Below are 9,395 nucleotides of genomic sequence, written 5' to 3' on the forward strand. Positions count from 1 at the left end.
GAACAGAAACCGCATTCTGATAAAGAATCTTTTAATTAAACTATTATTCATTTATATTTCATGTATATATTATCGTATTTACCTTGCTCTTATCTTCGACTTTTTTCTTTCCTGGTTTGTTGTTCACTTTGTTTTGTAGTTTACTTTGTTTATTCTGTAGCCTCCATTCACGAAGTTGGTACAGAAACTATTCGCGCTGACCTCCAGCGACTGTCGTGTGACGTCAACACGCTGCCGTCGCTTCTACGCATGCGCGGAGCAATCAGGAAACGCTCATGTTGACGGAATCGCTGCTTCAGTTATGTCTTGTAAATAAGGGGAACAACAGGTACGACTTCACGATGCTCTCGTTTTCGCTTTTAATTGGCGACGGTGTCCGAACTGTGTGTCCGAATATTTCAGAGAGCGGTTGCTTTTATTGGGTTTGTTTATTAGACGAGACATGACAGTTGTCGTGCTAATAGTGCTAGGCTAGCTCTTATTACCATTACAGTATGGTTTTAAAAAGCGTGTGTGAATAATGATCACCAAACACTGGGAGAACAAAGGAGATAGTGGAGCTGTAGTGGCTTTATAAGTGGCTGCAGGTAGTTATAACTCTGGCTGGCACCTGGAGCTCACGTTTACTCTCATTAGGTTGATCTGCTGATCACCACGTATCTTGTCGATGTTTTATTAAAGTTGTTGATCTGAGTATGTCCTTGTAGAAATACACTGATCTTACATGTTCTTTTGCAATACAGACTCTGAAACTTAAAGCCAGGTTCGCTCCGTCTGATCCAATCGACGTGTGTGTGTGTGTGTGTGTGTGTGTGTGTGTGTGTGTGTGTGTGTGTGTGTGTGTGTGTGTGTGTGTGTGTGTGTGTGTGTGTGTGTCCTTATATTTATTGTGGTCCAGCAGATTGGACTGGATCCAGTTCCAGTCCCAGCAATGGTGTGCTGCCACTCCTGCCCTCGGCTCACCTCCCGCTCCTCAGCCTACACTCTGGCCCTGGGCCTGGGCTTTGTCATCTTGGGGACCAGTCGTATCGTGCTGCTCAAACTCTCTGCCAATGCAGGTGACTGTCTGACTGACAAGAATACAGACGGGACTTCATCTACGCAGCGATACAAATATTTAATAACTCTCTCATTTCACTGAGTAAAACGGTTTTCATTTTTACGCTGTGTATTTTACCGAAGTGTTCTCAGCTGGTTAACTGTGTCTCTTTGTTCTGTTCTGATTGCAGAAAACAAGTATGACTTCCTCCCTGCATCCGTCAATCTCCTTGCTGAGGCGCTCAAACTGCTCTTCTGTCTGGTTATGTCAGTTCGGGTCATAGTCCGAGGTAAACGTGGAGGTCACAGCTGTATCAGTGTGTTTACATGCATAGAAATGTCCTGGTTATGATCAGCTTTTTCACACATCTGGATTTCTTCAGGGTTACTATGGGTTTTTAGGACTTGTTTGTGATTGGTCAGATGCTGCAAACTTACTTTTTTAAGTGAGCATGCTCATGGCTGAACTAGGAGAACCAGAGTTGACTTAGTGAGTTGACGCCCTCTTTTCTGTGTACACTTAGCACAATTACATTTGTCAGGATTAATGAAGCCTAACAAACGTAATCCTGCCTCAAGATACGCCCTCATCCCAGTTTGGAGACACCTGGATATGCTGACTGGAGCACTTGGAGAGAAACCAGGATACTGTTCCTGTATCCAGTAATAAAAGAGTTAAATCTACTTTCTAATTTAGATGGGAGATATCACTGAAATGCTGAACTATTGAAGTCTGTTTGAGACAGGTTAGAAGAAGCCTGTTTTCCAACACACAGTCACATTAATTTTAGGGTTACAGTTGTAGGAATGTCAGATAAATCATTTCAAAATAACCTGTTTGTAGTTGTAAACATCACGCCCACCTGCTCACCAGTAAAATGTTATCTGTAAACAGCATATTTATGATATCCTGAATAAGATCAAAACCAGGATGAGCCTCATAACCGCTCATGTCTGTGCAAGTACTCGTTGTTTGTGTGATTTATGAATGAAGTGTGTTCACTCGCTGTGTTTACTTCAGAGGGTCGATCATGCAGAGAGCTGGCCTGGGCCTCCAGCTCTTCCTTCCTCAGCTCCCTGAAGTGGGCCGTCCCTGCTTTCCTCTACTTTCTCGACAACCTCATCATCTTCTATGTGATGACCTATCTGCAGCCTGTAGGTTCACACTGACCGCTTCCTTTACATTAGAGGTTTTAGAGGAGATTTTGTTTCATGACTTCCAATAATTCAACAAAATAACCTCACTGTGCTGTTTACTTCTTATCTGACTGTAGATTTTACTGTCTCACATCATGACAGTTTTTACAAAATGTTCTACTCACGTTATGCTGTTTGATTCACATGCCGCTTTATCTCTGAGCCTGCTGTTCTTCTTCTTGTTCCCAGGCCATGGCTGTGTTGTTCTCCAACTTTGTCATCCTGACCACAGCTGTGCTCTTTAGACTTGTTCTGAAGTAAGTGGCTCCTTTGATAATGCTGTAATGTTCTGCTCCGTGAAAGGACAGTCTGTTTTAGGTGATACGTGTCAATCTGTGTGTATGTTGATACACTTGCTGTTGCTTTTCCCTCCCTTGTTGCTTTTTATGTGACCTTATTAGATGAGACGTCTCCCTTTTTCTTTTCTTTCAGTAGCTGCAAAGTAAGGATCTTATTTATGACACTGTAGACACACTGTAGGACAGTGTAACTGAATTTTTTTTGTACGTGTCACACTGCGGGTCAAATGGAATTCACCCAAGTTGCCAGTTTTATTTAGTCCCTGCAGGAAATAATTAACACCGATTCTAATCTCTGCAATATTTGTGGGATCCCGCCATTTTGCAACATTTTCCTGTGATTTCTCCGCAATAAAAAAAAACTGCTGAAGGCGTTACAGCATAAAGACGTGATTCCAAACTATCTGCATATATAAACTAAATAACTCCTCATGTACAGTCAGCAAAGCTCTTTGCCTCTCCTCTCATCCTGAAAACAAACCACATACTGACTGACTAAAAACAACTGCAAAACTCGGGGATTATGGGAAATGTGGTCATATTATGAAAATGAGGCTACTAATTGTCACGAGTTTTATACACTTTATACACTCTTCCAGTTGTATTTTGCACTTTGTTTTTTATTCAAAGAGTATCTGTTGAATAAATATTATTTAAAAATAATTTAAAGCACCTATTTTTTTTTATTTTTTTTTTACTGCAGATGTAGCCTATGTATTCTATACTGCAGTTACACACTGTCTGTTTTGTAAACTACATCACTTTTATGACTCTAGAATTTCTTTGTAACGTTGAGCCCTACCGTTCTTTAAATTCAGAAAATAAATAGAGAACTAAACTATTTTTCAGCTATTTCTGTGATGTGCAGATTGCATATAATTCAATAGAAGTGATTGTGTACTATAAATCTAGAAGTAATTTAAAAAGCAAAAAAAACCAACGTTTTTTTTTTTGTCCGACTTGCAATTTTTGCTGATTCATGTAATTTCACCACAAAATATCAAAGGCCTCTTAATTTTTTTTCAAATCCTCCACAAATTCAAACATTTCCAATCACGACAATCATAAAATACTCTTTATTTACCATTTATTGGTACACTATTTCATCGAAGTAGACATTTTGTGCACCATGTAAACAATACTGTGTAATTAAATACTAATAGATTATGTCATGATTAGTTCAACTTTTCTTTCTCATCAGGAGGCGCCTGTCCTGGGTTCAGTGGGCAGCATTGGTTATCCTCTTCCTGTCTATCGTTTCCTTGACAACGGGATCTGGAAGCAGCCAAAACTCAGTAGCTGTGCCAGGCCTCCACTCAAACCCCCTCTCCACCTCCTCCAACTCCTGCCTCCTCTACACACAGCTTCTGGAGCAGATGAGGAACAGCAGGTGATGTGATGAAAGTGGAAACACAGAACTGGGTGATGACTGAAGAATTATTTACCGCATTGGACAAAGTACCCGCAGTCTCGATGTCAGTGTTTAATACAGTTTGAATCGACGCTCATGATTGAGTGATTCTCTGTGCTGCAGTGAAACCCTGTACTTTCTGCTTCATGCTGCTTCCAAACAAATGCAGCTTTAGCATTTATTATTATTATTCAGTTCCAGGACAACGTAGCATCAGAGGATGTCGCCTGTGAAGTCTAGAAGTGAAAGAATTGGTTGATTCATCCATTTGTTAACTGACACACATTAGTCACAAATGCGATAGTTTTGACTGTTAGTCGGGCAAAAGTACAAATCTGTAAACAAGATGTCTCCTTAGGCTCTGGGAATTTAGGAGCATTTGTTTTACAACTTATTACATTTAATTGCACAAATAACCAATGAATTCACGGAGCAAATGTATGAGGGTGAATCAGTAATGACCAGAAGAATCCAAGAATGATCCAAGAAACATAGGAGGAGATCACACATTACATAACCTGTCAAATACACCTGCTCACTCATGAGTCAGTGAGGTTCTTATGTTTCCTGTTTCATATCTCGGCTCCTTCTGCAGTGCCAGTGACTCCTGGACATCGTCCCTGCCCGGTCAGGCCTGGAGGGACAGGATAGTGGAGAGGCTTCGCTCACTCGGCGTGGGTCACATCCTGCTCCTCCTCCAGTGCTTTATCTCCGCCATGGCCAACATCTACAATGAGAAGATTCTTAAAGAGGGAGACGAGCTCACTGAGAGCATCTTCATTCAGAACAGTAAACTGTGAGAAGCAGCGTGTGAAGACGATACTGAAGCCGCAGACACACGGCGAACTCTCATGCTAACCTTACTCCTTTGCTGCGTGGTTTTGCAGGTACGCCTTCGGTGTGGTGTTTAATGGTCTGACCCTCGGGCTCGGCAGCGAGGCACGAGGCCTCACCGTGCACTGTGGCCTCCTCCATGGACACAATGTCTACTCCCTGGGCCTGGTGCTGGTCACCGGTGAGTACCGGTGGGACAAGGACAAGTCCTCATACCTAAAAGATGAAACATGTGATCTGTCAGTGTCTTCCAAAATAACCGGATGTTTTCTTATGAGAGGCCCCTCTGATGAAGTTTAGGCAATTGAAATAATTGGGTAAAGGAATAGTACAACATTTTGTATGATATACTTGTTTGCTTTCCTGCAGAGGAGATTGATACCATACTCCATCCTGTCTGTTACAAAATCATCACTTTTGAAGCTCAGTATATAGAAAAACATGTATCATCAAGTTCCTTCAAAAGCTAAAAGAAAGCAAAATGTCTTCCCTATTCGAACAACCTCCAAAACACACCAGCTGCTCACTGAACTCCTGCTTCATGTCGGCGTTCACGTGAACCAGCAACAGTGAACACAACAGCTGTGTGTGAGACTCATGAGTGTTTTCGTAAATGTTAGACCTTTCTGTATCATCGGCATCGCTTCACTGATTCTAAATAATAAAGTATATGGCTGCTGCTATATTATATATAGTCAGAAGGCTTTCCTCTAAAAGATAAATGAAATGAGGTATTTATTCTAGTTGTTTTGCAGAATACAGATGGTTCTCTGCACCGTTGAGCACATTTAGATTCAAATTCATTGTCCAGGTCAGCAAATTTGACCTTTAGCCATAAATGCTTTATTTTAATATTAAATGTGATAGCGGTGCATTTGACCTCAATCTAAAGAATGTCAGTTAAGATAACGGCACTGTGTGCCACACTATCACTTGGACAGGACTGATGAGAGCCGGGTTACGCTCGAAAGGATCTAGTTTGTATAATGTCTGCAAACTAACCAGCTTCATATTTAACCTGCAGATAAAAGGACTTTGTTCATCTTTTTATCTGAGGAAGAAAAAAAAAAAAGCATATTTCCCATAACGTCAAACTATTCTGTTAAAGTTCAAAAAAACTTTACGATCATGGTTATTGACATTAAAAGACTCTTTACATCGTAACTAGGTTTGGGCGTTGGTCTCCAGTTTTAATTCCGGAGACTTTTCAGGACAACAACAATATCACAGTTTTTTGGTGGTGATATGACAAAGTCATGCAACCACTTCTCTTTGAACTAAATACAAACACAGACCATTATATCAAACAATTCGTGCTGTAATTTGTCTGGACACCACAAGTGGTCATGTTTCATTTTAAGCTTTTGAAAATAGCCGATGCTGTGTGGATAACAAGTTTTAGTCTCTGTAAAAAGCTGCAAAGTCATTAAAATCAATAAGAGGTTGTGTTGACTGAGCTAAGACAGCAATAGTGTGCATTCGAAGGACTCATACTCGTCTCTGTCTCCTCCTCAGCTGCCCTGGGTTTATCTGTGGCCTTCATCTTAAAATTCAGAGACAACATGTTCCACGTGCTGACGGGCCAGATCACCACCGTTCTGGTTACCGGCCTCTCCCTCTTCCTCTTCGACTTCCACCCTTCGCTGGACTTCTTCCTCCAGGCTCCAATGGTCCTGCTGGCCATCTTTATCTACAACGCCAGCCGGCCCAAAGACCCGGAATACAGCCTGCAGCAGGAAAAGCTACGGGTCATCAACGGAGAGGTGTTTGAGAGGTCCAGAGGGGTAGGGAACCAACCACAAATCTCCTGTAGTCACGCACACAAGCCCACACACTCCTTTTCTCCCACTGCTTCACTCACCTCACCCAGATGTATAGCCACTTCGTCTCCTCCCACGCACATACCAGCTTCTCTGTAGGAAACTTGGCTCTCATGTCTCTATAATGGGATTTCTTCAGTGCGGGAGGAAACCTGATTCCCTGCTATGAAAACAGCATCCAGAGTCATGCTGGAGCCACATGATTCCATTTCTGGTGGATTTTGAAAGAGGAAGCTATTTAACAACACAGCTATCTACAGGGGCCTTATGAAGACACTGTCCTGGAGTGAGCAGGACTTTGTACTTGTTCTCATCACCTGTCTTCTACTGAGGGAAACCCCTGTTGTATGTGAAATACGACAGGGTTCCCACGGGTCAGGGAAGTTCAGGGAATATCAGGGCATTTTTGAAACTTTTTTCCAGACAGGGAAAGTCAGAGGGTTGGATCATGTTTTTGGGCAAAGTCATGAAATATCAGGATATTTTGTTTTGCAACACGAAGAAGCCAGCATGCTTCTTATCGCTCCCATTGGAGAAAATGTTTGTATGTTTGTAAGGTTTTTTGCACAAGGCTCGGTGTGTTTATAAGCACGGGCCGAGTTGTGTGTGATCATAATAAATGTGCAGTAAGTTTAAGCACTGAACACTTTTGACCTGTGAGGTTGCAAATTGATGGGAATAAAATAATGTGTCTGTTTCTTGTCTGCTCAGCACAAAGCCAGCCTGTTTTTCTGTTTATTATAGGTCATTGAATTTCAGCTTTTCAGTCTGTGAAAGTCAGGGAATTTTACATTTGACTTAAATAGGAAACGCTGATACTAGTTATCAGATGTATTCCTTGTTTCTCTGGTCGAGGACTATCCAAAACAAATCGCCGGTTAACAGCTGTGGCTTTCAAATGTGAGGTATTTCCTCTCTGTGTTTTCAAGGCTGTAAATACTCCCCACCAATATCTGAAAACAACTTAGAAAGTTGGTATGATACTAAGATGTTAATGTGTGAAATACCTCAGCGTCTGAAAATGTGTCCTCTGCTGCATCAGCGTTTCCCACGTAGGCTCTACCGGGGTGGGACACCCAGGTACATAAGACCACTCAGTTTTAACGTGGGTAAATCTCATAGTAGAGAGCCTTAGTTCACTCTTTTCAAACAAACCAATTTGGGGCGGTATATCTGTCTGAGTCTCTGTGCACAACCGCCTCGCTAACATCTACTGATTTTAGAGACGCTGGTAAATTGTAGCACAGAAAATGACCTGGGTTTCACTCTCGCCCTGTAAATGCACGAGTCTGCACATTGGTCACACGCTGCGCCTCCCGCCACATGTAAGTTCTCCTGTGCGAGACGCTGCTGCATTCATTGTGATGTCCTCTTTGTGTGTTCTGTTGCAGGACGGCGAAGAGCTGGAGCTCCTGACGAAGCCCAACACAGACAGTGAATCTGAGGAGGAGTCTTTGTAGTGCTGATTTTCCTCCACTGCTGCGAAGCTGCACAGTAGACTTGTACTGTCGGACGCAGCATGGTCGATAATTCTGTGAAGGCATTTATTTGAATGAGGGAAAACAGTGAAGGACAGTGTTCATGGATTGTAATGGACTCTGGAGGGACTCTTGGAATCACTCATACTATTGTGTATATTTTGAAATGTGCCTGTCTGTGGATGACTGTCTGTGGATGACTGTCTGTGGATGACTGTCTGTGGATGACTGCTGTGTATGACTGCTGTGTATGACTGTCTGTGGGTGACTGTCTGTGGATGACTGTCTGTGGATGACTGTCTGTGGATGACTGCTGTGTATGACTGTCTGTGGGTGACTGTCTGTGGGTGACTGTCTGTGGGTGACTGTCTGTGGATGACTGTCTGTGGATGACTGTCTGTGGATGACTGCTGTGTATGACTGTCTGTGGATGACTGTCTGTGGGTGACTGTCTGTGGATGACTGTCTGTGGGTGACTGTCTGTGGATGACTGTCTGTGGGTGACTGTCTGTGGGTGACTGTCTGTGGATGACTGTCTGTGGATGACTGTCTGTGGATGACTGCTGTGTATGACTGTCTGTGGATGACTGTCTGTGGATGACTGTCTGTGGGTGACTGTCTGTGGGTGACTGTCTGTGGATGACTGCTGTGTATGACTGTCTGTGGATGACTGTCTGTGGATGACTGTCTGTGGGTGACTGTCTGTGGGTGACTGTCTGTGGGTGACTGTCTGTGGATGACTGCTGTGGATGACTGTCTGTGGATGACTGTCTGTGGATGACTGCTGTGTATGACTGTCTGTGGATGACTGTCTGTGGGTGACTGTCTGTGGATGACTGTCTGTGGGTGACTGTCTGTGGATGACTGTCTGTGGATGACTGTCTGTGGATGACTGCTGTGTATGACTGTCTGTGGATGACTGTCTGTGGGTGACTGTCTGTGGGTGACTGTCTGTGGGTGACTGTCTGTGGATGACTGCTGTGTATGACTGCTGTGTATGACTGCTGTGTATGACTGCTGTGTATGACTGTCTGTGGGTGACTGTCTGTGGATGACTGTCTGTGGGTGACTGTCTGTGGGTGACTGTCTGTGGATGACTGTCTGTGGGTGACTGTCTGTGGATGACTGTCTGTGGGTGACTGTCTGTGGATGACTGTCTGTGGATGACTGTCTGTGGATGACTGTCTGTGGGTGACTGTCTGTGGATGACTGTCTGTAAGCATTTCTTCTCATGCTTACTGTTGTATTTGCTGCTCTTTGACTGCTTGCAGTGAATTACACAACAAGTAGTTCCGACCCAGCGATCTGATTGGTCAAC

General features: G+C 43.2%; 1 protein-coding gene and 1 long non-coding RNA gene across 6 annotated transcripts; one reads left to right on the top strand and one right to left on the bottom strand.

Annotated features, from left to right (window-relative positions):
• The first annotated feature begins 249 nt into the window (after positions 1 to 249).
• On the top strand, positions 250 to 8,081 carry slc35a5 (solute carrier family 35 member A5). Of its 2 annotated transcripts, none has more exons than XM_069712030.1 (10): positions 250 to 328; positions 902 to 1,058; positions 1,230 to 1,328; positions 2,060 to 2,193; positions 2,425 to 2,492; positions 3,736 to 3,924; positions 4,541 to 4,741; positions 4,833 to 4,960; positions 6,295 to 6,563; positions 7,991 to 8,081. In XM_069712030.1, exons 2-10 carry the CDS (start codon positions 932 to 934, stop codon positions 8,057 to 8,059), a joined length of 1,284 nt encoding a protein of 427 aa, XP_069568131.1. In that variant the 5' UTR covers positions 250 to 328; positions 902 to 931; the 3' UTR covers positions 8,060 to 8,081. The 2 variants fall into 2 exon arrangements, with proteins under 2 accessions (XP_069568131.1, XP_069568132.1); XM_069712031.1 differs by having other exon boundaries at positions 262 to 328; positions 899 to 1,058.
• Positions 8,082 to 8,253: 172 nt separating this feature from the next.
• Positions 8,254 to 9,267, bottom strand: LOC138628797 (uncharacterized). 4 transcript variants are annotated; one of them, XR_011311491.1, is made up of 6 exons: positions 9,218 to 9,256; positions 8,791 to 9,010; positions 8,597 to 8,747; positions 8,458 to 8,511; positions 8,347 to 8,414; positions 8,254 to 8,305 (listed from the first exon to the last, which is right to left on the bottom strand). It is a non-coding gene; the product is annotated as an uncharacterized lncRNA (long non-coding RNA). The 4 variants fall into 4 exon arrangements; XR_011311490.1 differs by lacking the exons at positions 8,254 to 8,305; positions 8,347 to 8,414; positions 8,458 to 8,511 and having other exon boundaries at positions 8,603 to 8,747; positions 8,791 to 8,996; positions 9,218 to 9,267; XR_011311492.1 differs by lacking the exons at positions 8,254 to 8,305; positions 8,347 to 8,414; positions 8,458 to 8,511 and having other exon boundaries at positions 8,603 to 8,747; positions 8,805 to 9,010.
• Between the last annotated feature and the right edge of the window lie 128 nt (positions 9,268 to 9,395).

The sequence above is a fragment of the Brachyistius frenatus genome, unplaced genomic scaffold (assembly GCF_029030835.1).
Source record: "Brachyistius frenatus isolate BFR_SWC_R1_liver_20210118 unplaced genomic scaffold, ASM2903083v1 Contig_106, whole genome shotgun sequence".
NCBI lineage: Eukaryota > Metazoa > Chordata > Actinopteri > Embiotocidae > Brachyistius > Brachyistius frenatus.